This window comes from Gossypium hirsutum, chromosome A08 (genome assembly GCF_007990345.1).
Source record: "Gossypium hirsutum isolate 1008001.06 chromosome A08, Gossypium_hirsutum_v2.1, whole genome shotgun sequence".
Taxonomy (NCBI): domain Eukaryota; kingdom Viridiplantae; phylum Streptophyta; class Magnoliopsida; order Malvales; family Malvaceae; genus Gossypium; species Gossypium hirsutum.
This window is the reverse complement of record NC_053431.1, coordinates 103,760,665-103,773,338: the sequence shown is the minus strand read 5'-3', so window position 1 is coordinate 103,773,338 and position 12,674 is coordinate 103,760,665. Positions and strand designations below refer to the sequence as shown.

At 32.3% G+C, this 12,674-nt stretch overlaps 1 protein-coding gene across 1 annotated transcript; it reads left to right on the top strand.

The window, feature by feature from the left end:
• Positions 1-972: 972 nt before the first annotated feature.
• On the top strand, positions 973-3,269 carry LOC107887223 (uncharacterized). The gene is made up of 2 exons (XM_016811399.2): positions 973-1,867; positions 2,378-3,269. The coding sequence occupies exons 1-2, from the start codon at positions 1,208-1,210 to the stop codon at positions 2,846-2,848; spliced, it is 1,131 nt and encodes a 376-aa protein (XP_016666888.1). The 5' UTR covers positions 973-1,207; the 3' UTR covers positions 2,849-3,269.
• Positions 3,270-12,674: the final 9,405 nt, after the last annotated feature.

The window sequence follows — 12,674 nt, the reverse complement described above, 5'->3', positions numbered from 1 at the left end:
TTTTTTCAAGTCTTTTGACTCCATCAACTCCTTTAAGAACTCTCTGTGTACATAGATTAACCGGCCTTGCATCCTCCTCCTCTAAATTCCTTGTACGCAACAATGACTCAAGGAAACAGAATAAATAATATGAAGGATTTGGCACATGATAAGTAATGTAGGGGCCGGGGCAAGCTATCCTCTATGAGATCTCCATAGTGGAAGAGTATCAATTTCAAAGGCCCCACAGTGTTCCCATATCATTTAAATTAGCACCCATGAATTAGACAGATCAACGACAGTGGAAGCTTGATACGGTTCACGAGACCATGGGATTGGGATCATTGCAATGCTTTTGCATGTGGTTTACACTGAAATAAAAGCTCAGCAAAGTGACTTCAACAATAGATAAACTATTATTAATTCTAATCTAGTTAATTATCAGTCTCATCAGTCAAACTTTGTTCTTTTCGAACGACACACCTTCAAATCCGAAAACGACTTTTATTTTAATCAAATCTCTCAATTTTCATATGAATGAAATCATAGTAATAAAAAAAACAATTAACGTACACCGGTACAACCATCCTCCTCTGTCATTTCTCTCACTTTACTTTACTTTTTTTTTATTTTTTATATTTTAATATTTACTTTTGTCTTAATGGGTTAACTCCACCAAACATCCCAAAATTCTAAAGTGATTTCTCAACTTGAAAATATTTTAATTTAATCCTTAATATTGTATTAATACCACCTTTCTATTAATTTAGTCATCAATTTAGGTGTTAAATCGAGTATGTTTAAAACTCACATATTAAATTTTAAACAATTTGGATATCATGTTTTAAATCATCATATCTAAACTGCTTATGCAATAAGTATATATATTTTAGATGTATTCCAAATTAGATTTAAGTTGCTATTTAACGCACCTGGAGGAATAATTTGATTCATATGATACTCATAATTTAAAGGTTCAATCAGAACCTTTTTAAATTCATATACCAAATTAAAATCTAAACTATAAAGTGAGGACTTCTGATAAATAAACCCTTATTATACATATATTCTTAATACAAAACCATGGCTTCTTCACCTGTATAAATAAGCTTCTTCCATGGAGTTCTCTCCCTTGCCTCACACCTAGAAGCTATCTCTCTCTTTCATATTGTTTCAAGTTTTTCTTTTCCTCTGTAATTTTACGTAGAATCTTTTCTATTTTGCCGCAATGACTTTGGAACGAAGGCCTCGAATGCTAAAAGATTTCCTCCACGATGATCCCAACTCGTGTTCCTCAAACGGGTTCAAATCGTTTCCGAGAAAATCCACCCAGAATTCCATCATTTTCCGAGAAAATCCTAACCAAAAACTTCAAAGAAGCCGATCAAAAGCCGCCTCAGCAACAATCTCAGCCTTCCAAGCAATGATCAACGTCATTAAAAGCATCCATTTCGCTTCTTCAACTCCTTCCATCTTATTACCCAGAACCCTTTCACGTAAACCGTCGAAAAGGAAAATTTCACAAAACAAAGAAGCCGAAATCAAAATGACCGTGACGGTCAAAGATATCATACGCTGGAAATCGTTCCGGGATTTACTGGAGGAAAAATCTCAGCCGTCTGATTTAGCTCCTTCTACTTCTTCCCCTCACCACCATTGCACCACCACCACCACAACGACAGGATCTAATACCCCTTGTAGTTGTACTACTAGCAGCAATGGCTCGAGCTGGTGTGACAGTGATTTCACCTCTGAATATTTACCGTCCGATGAATACGGTGAAAACGAAGTCGACAATATGGTGGGTAAAATATTCTCACCGTGTGTCGGCGAGGACACCATGGAGACGACAACAAGGACGGCAGCCAACACAGATATGGGACCCAAAGTAAGTGTAAAATTATTTTAGTGCTTCGCGTATCTTAAATAAAATCTTATGTGTCTGCTGATGAGGGTCCTTAGGTGCTTGGCTTTACGTAATCCGACAGTGTTTTGTGTTGTCGTTTAGTTAAACTTTGGTTTGACTTTTGTTTCATTTGCTGTTTTGTTTAATACCTTAGATTTGTTTGTTTTTGAAGACAAAGGACCAGCGTTGTTTAAGTTACATAATACAAAATATAAACCATAAGAGTCGAGATTAACACTAGGTTGGAACTTGGAAACTTCTCCCCTCATTTTCATTGTTTAATTATGCTTTCAGTCACTGCACTTTTTCTATTTTTGAAATTTAGTCCTCTACTTCCAATTAATAACACATTCTCAAATATAACAGAAGTAGATTCATTGCATCTGCATTATCAATTAGAGAGTGGCAGAATTAAAACTAGAAGAATTAGGGGGAGAATGTGACCTATTTTAATCTGATACTAAATCAATGATCTTTTTATCCTATTAACAGCATGCAAGTGAAGAGGAAGAACTGCAACAGAGTCCACTGTCGGTGCTTCATTTCGAATACGGTGGTGATGATGAAGATGGTGAAGAAGCAAAGGAAATCGAAGAAAAAGCATGGGAGCTGCTGAATGGTGTGAAGGAAACAAGTCCACTAACAAGGTACAAAAAGAACAACATTTGTATTGACAAACTGCTTTTGGATCTATTTAGAGAAGAACTGGAGACAAAGTGGGATCAAACAAGAAACATTGAAGAGCTTGAACGTGAAATGGTAAGGATAGCAAAAGCATGGATTTGTGAAGAACAAAACGAGAAACGGGGAGTAGGCGATAAAAGAGAGGAATGTGTTGGAGATATGGAAAGGGAAGGAATGTGGAGGGACAGGTTTCAGGAAGAGCAAGAAAAGCTGGCAATGGGAGTCGAGAGGTGGGTGATGAATGTTTTAGTGGACGAGTTATTGGTTGATATTCTATAAACTGCGACGGAAAAAACCCCAAAACGGCAACATAAGGGGATGTGGAATGCCCCCGGAGAAACCAGGGAGGGATCGATCCTCTGGTGGTTTTGGTTTTGTTTGGTTGCCTTGGAGAAAAAGGAACTGGAAATGTGGTGTTGATGATTATAATATATATGTGGGCAAATCACGAAGAGGTAAACAAATCCTGGTAAAACACATTGTACCGGCAAAAGATGGTAAGATCTTTGAGGTTCCCATAAGAAAAAACAAAGAAAGGCAAATCTCGTGCCCTTTGTATTTGGGTCCTAAATCAGAAAGTATGCTGAAATTTTGTAGAAATAAAAGAAAATAAAGAAGTGTAATATTATTTTTAGTGAATATATATTTGTATTTATAAAAGAATAAGGGAATTTGCAATGAAAATTAAAATGACTCTCAATGTTTATGAGGTTTTGGGTTTGAACCTTTATTTTTTTTATTGATATCATCAATGTTACAATTTTTACAAAAATTATCTTAATTTTAACGAAAAACATGAGTTAACCATCAGTCAAACGATAAGTCATGAAATAGCCTATGTGACATGCCACATAAGCACGATGTCATAGATGACATCATCTATAAAAAATTGTTTAACAAAATTCTCTTCTTCTTTTTTTCTCATTTTGTTTCCATCTTCTTTGTTCTTCTCTCTTTCTCTCTTTCCCTGTAGTTGCTATTAAAAAAAAAAAAAACAAAGTGACCTACCACCATTTTCATCAGAGTTTAAACCTGCATTTCACTCTCTCAATTACCCATTTCAATTACAATAAAAATCAAGGCAAACCTATTTCTAAACGAAGCATTTAATCCATAAAAAATTACTTAAAATCAAAGAAAAACACAAGTTCATCCCTAAATGGAAATGCTAAAAAAGAAAATAAAAATAACCCAAAACAAACATTAGAAACACATGCAGGTGAAGGGAACTACTAGGTGGAAAAAAATAAAAAAAAAACCTAGAAACCCATTTAATGCTTGCCAATGATGATGATGATGATAATGATCCATTTGGATTCTTTTATAAAGAAGATGAAAACAACTGCTTGAACCTGGTTTCGAAGATCATCGTGTTCATGGCCGATTTCGAATATGAGAACCGGTTGGGGCTTGGCTTATTGAAATCTAGTGATAGCTGTGGGAGATCGTTGTGTTCATGGCTTAAAGATGATGAAGAAAGGGATAAATGTGATGAAGATATGAAAATTGATTTGAAATCTGAGCTTTTCAACAATGGGAGATTCAATGAAGAATCCGAGGAGGATTTGGAGCTTCTATGAAGGAAATGCTTGAAAGACTTTGGCTTATTATTTGATAATAATAAGACTTTGTTGCTTTGAGATTTGGGTTTTGATGGTTGATTATTGGTGCTTAGTGAACATTTTTTTAGACCCAGTAGTTCCCTCCACCTGCTTGAACACCTTGGAGCTTTAGGTGAAAACAAGTAATGATTCAACTTGGAAACCTCCATTGATGAACCTGTTTCCTCCACTTGTATGTGTTTCTCATGTTTGTTTTTGAGTTTTTATTTTCTGTAACAGTAGCTAGAGATGAGGAGAGAAAGAGAGATGAAGAAAGAAGATGGAAACAAAATGAAAAAAAATTGTTAAACAATTTTTTATAGATGACGTCATCTATGACATTGTGCTTATGTGGCATGCCACATAGGCTACTTCGCTAACCCGTTATGTGATTGACAGTCAACTCATGTTTCTCGTTAACATTAGGATGATTTATGAAAATCGTAACGTTGAAGGTATCAATCCAAAAAAAGAAAAGGTTAAGGGCTCAAAAAAAATTCATAAACGTTAAGGGTATTTTTGACAATTATGCCAATTAAAATCCAAGGATAAGAGCATAAATGCTTTAAACCATTATGCGAGTTATGTTTTCTCTTATACGATATCTATCATGTCTTAAAGTTATATAGTTTTTTTTTCATGTCTATTTTACTATTCATGTTTGGGGTTCATAGTTGTTCCACTCAACGACATCGTTTTTAATGTTCGAATCTACGTCTCCCCTTAAAAATGTAATGTATCTTGCACTCAAGATTTGTTGGTTAAGGTTATATAATTTCCTTAAACTAACGAGAGGTCTTTTCCATTTTCATTGATGATAAAATGTCATTAAGAGGATATTAAATGGATTTATTTTTGATATTCTTAATATCTAGATACGTAGGTTCAAACTCGTAAATAATACACATAAGCTCAAAATTTAAAAAGTATAAAGATAATAAGTTAATTACTAAAAATTCACTAAGGGTTATTGGCTCATAACGTAATGGGAATAAGATTGAAAAGCCTTATAAGAGACTTCCCCTGCAGAGTTTAAGAGTTCACATAAGGCATATTCCTCGTACCTTCAAGAAGCTTTTGTTGAAAAATATGGAGTGCTTACAAAAGTGCTCATTCCCTGATCAACTCTGACAAACTAGATTGTTTTTATTTTTGAGTTATTGACAATTTATTGAACTAGATTTTTGGGTTGTGCTGATATTGTAAATTGTATCTAGTCCACCAATGAAGATCATATCACTTGAGGAAACATATATGGAGGATAAAATCAGATCATGCTTATCTAATCCTTTGGATCAAGGAAGTTGGATTGGATCATTGAAGTATTAGTTACAACAATATTTGTCTACCTTATTTGTTATTATTATATTATATTCAACTTATTTAGTTGTTGTTTAATAAGGATTGTAATAAATCTTCCTTATGTTATCAAATCTCGAAATATTCTATATAATTGAGAGACTCGTATAAGTTCTTGTATAGAGAGATTGAGCACTTAATTTGTTCAAGTGAGAAATTTTATTTTATGAGTGCATTGTGATTGTAAAACCTGTTATATTGTGGTTTTACATGCTAAGTTTATAGGGGTGAATTTAGTTGTGAGAGTATCAGTCTTCAAAGTATAAAAGTGAAGAAATTTTCACAAGTGTGTGATAGATTTAGGATCACTTGTTGCAAGTGTTGAAATTAGTGAATATTTCTTTTTGAGTTAAGCTTAGCAGATGTAAAGAAACTGAATTGCTAAAAAATCATTGAGTCCCTTATTTTATTCTTGTTATTGCAGTGCCTGAAGAAGTGCCCACTCTCTTAGCCACTTCTTCCAAACACATAGCTTATTTCTCAGCTACTATTTGAGCCAACAACTTCAATAAGTTTTCTCAAACTCAAACCGTTGAATGAAATAAGACAACAATCTAACAACCTTAAAAATGTGGAAGAATGTTTCTGTTGGGATCTAGTGCCCTTAGTGTAGTGTTTTTGTCAATGTACTTATAATTTTTCAAACATATTGGTTTAATAAATATTTATTATTATCATTAATATATTCTGTACATTGTCCTTAATGAATTTTGCACACGAAGAAAAATGAAAACAAATATTAACTCATTGATTATCTAATGTTTAACTAATATTAAGTGGCATTACGTGGTCGAATCGTAATGTGAAAAGGCAACTTATATTAATAGATAATCTAAACATGTCTGTAGTCTGATCGAAATTGAGCAAATCGATTAAAAGACTAATATGTCGTTTAACAAGTCCAATTAAGGAGATACGTTGTCTTAGGTATCGAAGCAGATGACTCCTAAAAGATAAAGACATAGATGTGACTAACTAGATTGACAATATATCGGATAGAACCCAAGTATAATAGATCATCGATTTATTTATAGATTTATTTACTTGTGACTTTCATAGTGTGGCACATCTTAATCCTGAATGGATGATAGGCAATTTATGTATGACATGTATACTTTGATGTAAATAAAAGCTTGAGTTCAAATATATAAAGAACCAAAAATTGGTACGTTGGGTATATAACTTCTGCAGTAGGTAGCATCATTCCATGACAGTGGAATTTAGAGCCCAGTAAAGGGTAAATGATGTCCTCTCATCGACATTGCATGATAGATGAAAAGTATCGTGGCCATAAGTCATTTGTCTTTGTGATAAATTATTTAATTATTATTTGATAGTCATTGACTTTTCATAAAGGAAAACGTAATGGTTACTAGGAGATAAAATAAGATATATTGGGAGAATGAATTTATCCCAAAGAGATTAAGAATATCCTATGAGGGTAACACACTTATGATAAGGTCATTAGACAAGCACGCAATGAGTGACTTTCGTAATGGTATATGATATGGGAGAGCTCAATCACGATACTTTAGTGAAATGACTTCATGTCTAAATATTATTGTAATTAATAAGCTAAAAGTCGAAATTAATTACGAATTTTTTGATCTCTAATTATATATGTCCAATCGGTCCCTCCATTAGCTCGAGATAACCACAAACGAATTACTTGTAGAACAAATAAATAAGGAATGAATAAAAATGATAAAGTAAGAGAAATATATCGCATGTATCATTACCCGCAATGAATGCGTTTTCTCGCTAAGTACAAAAATGACTTAGGAATTAATTTAATATTTTTGAATTATTATTTAATTAAATTTAAAGTTTGAAATGGGAATTAAATTAATAAGTCATTATGAATTTTTTGAATAAGACAATTAAATATATTTTCTTGTAGATTATAATACGGTAAAGTTGCAATGATTTTAACCAAATTAAAATTTGGTTGAAAAAATAATTTAATTGAAAAATCAATTTAAATAAAATTAATTAAATTAAATAAACAATATTTTGGGTAATATAAAATAACTATTGGGTTGGATACGTTAGCTCAAATAATCAAAGCAAAATTGCAAAGATGGGTGAATTGGCTTTTAAAATTTATGTGGATGCTAGAGAGAAAGGATAGAGAAATGAACACAAGAATTTAGAGTAGTTCGATCCAATTGCTTACTCTATTACCTTAGCTTTCCACTACTAAGGATTTTCCCAAATTCACTAATTTGACAACCTTTGAGGATAAGGTTTAACCTTACAAACTCCCTTAAGGTTTCTACCCCAAACCTTAAGATACAAACCTTCTCAAAAAGACACAAAAAAGCAAACAAAGAAATAATCCTTACAAGATCAATGTGTTTGCAAATTAAGTTCAATTACAATGAAAACACTTGAGCAAATAGAATGGAAATAAAGCTCACAAGTGTATGAAAGAAAAGTACTGAAATATTTGGCACAAAAGTTGTTTTGATTGATTTTTAAGCTTGAATATTCTCTCTTCTTGTTGTAGGACCTTTAAAAGTTGATATTTATACCCTCTAATTCAATTTCAACTGTTGTGATTGTTGAGAAAATAAATAGAGTTGTTAGGGATAAAAATATCAGATCATTAAATTCACCTACAACAAAAAGTATTGATACTTTTCCACAAGTATTGATACTAGTAGCATTTAATGCCTAATTCAGTGACCGTTAAAATTAGTTTCCAACGATACTAAGAATAATTTATCGATACCTAAAAAAGGTACCGATATATTTTTAATAGGTCTCGATGTTTTTTGTCATTGTTTGAAAGATCATAAAAACAATATGGAAAAATGGTATCGATATAAAGTAAAGTATTGATAAAATTCAATAAGTATCAATGTATTTCTAAAAGTATCGATACTTATTATTTTTTTCAATTTTTTATTCAAGCCAGAGAGCAGTTTTGGTATTGATAAAAAACCAAGATATCGATGCATTTAGGGGAATATCGATAATTTTTATAGGGAGCATTTTTCCAATTGATTTAAGATTGTTTCAATCAAGTTTAAGAGTTTAAAATTGTTTTTGAACTTTGTCCAAAATATTTTAAGTGTTCAAAACATTTTCTAAGATGTTTGGAAGTCTTGAAATAATTTTTATGTTTTGAACTTTATTAATTCTTCGTTCTAAAAACAAATTTTCATTTAAAAACATTTTTGTTTGTTATATCAAAATAATTTATCAAATAAAGCTAATTTAACACGATAAATTATAAATGTTTTGTTAAAGTCCAAGAAACACATATAATTAGACCTAATACAAGAAAATGTCAAACTTGACTTTGTACCATGTAAGGGGCATCAAACCCTATTGTTTTACTAGGGTGTTGTCGTCTCATGTACTACAGTTATACTGGAGTTGTAACACCCCTAACCTGTATCCGTCATCAGAACAGGGTTACGGAGCATTACAAAAAATTTCACTTCAAACGAATACAATTTTTAAGCATTTCAAATCATATCAATAATCATATTAAAATCAATCCAAATCATACATATTACCCCTTATACGAGCCCTCGAGGATCTAAAAACATATTAGAAACAAGTCGAGACTAAATCAAAAACTCAGAATTTTTCAGAAAACGGTGAAATTTTTCAAAACTGCAGGGGTCACAGGGCCAAGTCCCAGCTTGTGTCCATGCTTGTGTAACTTACTAGCTTGGGTCACATGGCCAAGCCACACGTCTGTGTGCCAAGCCGTGTGCTAGGCCGTGTAATAGCCTGACTTGCAACCCTTTGAAAGCTACAAAGGACACATAGCCATGTCGTATGGCCGTGTGTTACACACGGTTGAAACACATGCCCATTTCTCTTCCCGTGAATGAAAAATAAGTCATTTCCAAGCCATCTTTCTCACCCATTGAAACATGTACCTACAATCACTTTTACACAATTGAACAAGCCATCAAAATGCATCAAAACTATACATAATCAAACAAATCAAATAGGATACATTTGCATACAACCAGTATTCCCAAAGGACACCTCAATCTTAATAATCAAACATGCACATTTATAAACATAATTTGGCCAAATGTCCAACTAACCTTTAGCTAAGTTTATACCAAAACGTACTATTTAATTTACCTATCAGTTTCAATCCAAAAGGTACCAAATGTACCAATCAACAACTAGCACTTATAGCCATTCATGATATTTATAACAAAAGTAGCAAAAAATCATATTTAAACATATCACAAGACCATTTATACATGTATTTTGAGTTACCATTTCATCTTCAAACATTCAACCATAATAAGCTAAAACATCAACCACTTAAAGGTCAATTATATACATGCCAAAACTAAATCCATATCATCACTCATAATGCCATAAACACAAACCAAGACCAATGGCTACTTTATTAACCAAAATTCCTATACATGCCATTATAACCAAACTTAGAAACATCCAAAAGGACCGATATAGCCGATAGATTGTGTGATATAACTCTGAAAAAGTTTCAATTCGAACGAGCTTCTGTTTCACTATAAAACATAGAAAATAACACAGGGTAAACATAATTGCTTAGTAAGTTCGTATAATGTAAAACACAACTCACCATTTAATCACATAATATGTAATTTAACATGGCATATTCCAACCACAATTTGGCTAAAGCCTAAGCATGTTAGCCATTTACACATATAATGTAATAGCCTAAAATTGGGTCTAGTTGGAATAGAGGTTTCGGGACCACAAAATCTGAGATATAAATAATTATTTTATGATTATTTTGAGGTCTATGATATGATTTCATGATTATGTGAAAATTTCGTGAAGAAATTCTATGCATAAAGTGCTTAATTTGAAGTTAGGGACTAAATTGAATAAGTTGCAAAACTTGCATTCTAGAAGTTTCTAGTATGAAATTGCTTTGAAATATTAATTAGGAGGTCTTAAATAGAAATTTTACCAATTTCTAAGTTATGGACAAAAATTGGACATGGATGGAATTTTTGAAAAGTTTAGTAGTAAGGGCATTTTGGTCATTTAGGGGTAAAATGAATTAAAATACAAAATTAAAAGCCAATTTTTCTCATCTTCTTCACCATGGACGAGTATACCAAGGGAGACTCCATGGATAGGGTTTTCAAGCTTTCCAAGCTCAATAGTAAGTCCGTTCTAACCCTGTTTTTCAAGTTCTTTACGTTTTTGGAGTCTTGGTAACTTGATTTAGCTTATGCTAGCAATAATTCAACCTAGGGTTCATATTTGGAAAAATACCCATAGGTTAAATTTGTGTATTCTGGTGTTTTATGATAAAATATGAGGTTTTAAATTATGTTAGACAACTTTTGCTACTCGGTTTTAAGTGAAAACGAGCAAAAGGGCTTAATCGGTAAAAATACCTAATAGTCATAAGTATATGTTAGAGTGAGAATTTGATGTTGCCATAGAAGGGAAAAGTGATCAGCATGTCATAAAACATAAGAATAAGGGATGAAGTTTAATTCCCGAGCCTAGGGGCAAAAGTGTAAATATGCAAAAGTTTAGGGGCAAAATTGTAATTTTTCCAAAGTCTGAGTTAAGGACTGTTTTGAATATTAAATTAATTAAATAAGTAAAATATGATGTTTTAGATCCCAGAAAATGAGATTTGAACCTAGAATGAGAGAAAAATCGAAAATTGGGAAAGTTGGTAAAATGGCCGTTTTAGTATCGAGGTAAGTTCATATGTATAATAAGCATTAATTTATGCATTTTTCAATGTAAAATTGATATATTTACTATGATTTCTGAGGTGTTGAAAGTATGTAAGTTGGTATGGTAATAATACAGCAATAATGCTGTAATTTATATTTGAAAGTTAAATTTAGTGAATTAATTGAATTATGTTAAATTAAATGTTTATGGTTCCCAGTTTATGAATTGATTTAAAAATATGTCTATGGTACATGAAGTGCATTGAATTATCATACATAAATGTGATTTCTATAATTACGGATATTATGAGAAATTGTAAGTTCATATGATTTTTAATAAGGCAATGTGTAATTTAATTGTATTGCCTTAATATTAAATGAGATGTAAGTTTATATGTAAGTAATACATCACTATTAGTTGTATTATGATATTTTATAATATTGGAAATATGTTTGTGGATAATTACTTGATTGGTGAAATTGTTGGAAAAGAGAGAGAAATCCCGGTTGAACCTTCGGAAAGATTGGATGATACAAATGGTATGTAGCTAGGTCACATGTATGGTGCTGAGTACACATCATGTGTACAAGAGAGCTACGAGACATTATTGATGTAGCTAGGTCGCATGGGTGATACTATGTGTACACCATGTAGACAAGAGAGCTACGGGATATATGTAGCTAGGTCGCATGCGTGGTTCCAGGTGAAGGACACCATGTAGACAAGAGAGCTACGAGATAAACTGGCTAGGTCACATGGGTGGTACTAAGTGTTCACCATGTGTACAAGAGAGCCGAACTATATGATGGGTGCAGCTATGTGCTGAAACCACCAAGTATCGAGGATTGATCCGAAGTGTTCAACGGGAGACTCTCTATGTATTGCTTTGTGAGTTTTGTGATGAATAAGTGCAGGAACTTGGTTATGTGAATGATGTGTTCATTAAGTGACCAGGATGTGGTAAGGTTATAAACAAGTAAGTTATAAATGAGAATGATTTTATGGTTACCTTGTGATCATGGGCCTATACTTGTGATGTATGAAATGTGGTGAAAATGATTTGTGATATGTATGTTAAAATGAGGTTAATACAAAGAAAGTGTGAAAGAGTGAATTAGCAATAAAACTATTTTGGACAGTAGTAGTGATGTGATTTTGAAATATCACCAAAAATATTATAAATTGAATCAGAGACTGAATGAGATATCAAATTAAAGCTTAATGAGTCTATTTTCATATAAAAGAAACAGAGCAAGCAAAGGAGTTCTATATGTTGAGATATTTATGTTTTTGTGAGACTGGTTCAGAATGATTACGTGATCCCCTATTCTGACTTTGGAAAATCACAAAAATTTGGATAAAAATAATTAGAGGCTCAAACTTATATTTTTAAAATCCCTAATGAGTCTATTTTTAAGATAAATCAACAAGAACATTATCCGAGTTCTGTACTGTGATATAATTAATTTTTA

Bases quoted from the DNA above. Each gene is read 5' to 3' on its own strand.
- LOC107887223 (XM_016811399.2), top strand. From the start codon at position 1,208: ATGACTTTGGAACGAAGGCCTCGAATGCTAAAAGATTTCCTCCACGAT. The intron at 1,868-2,377 runs GTAAGTGTAAAA...TCCTATTAACAG, and splicing joins ACACAGATATGGGACCCAAA to CATGCAAGTGAAGAGGAAGA.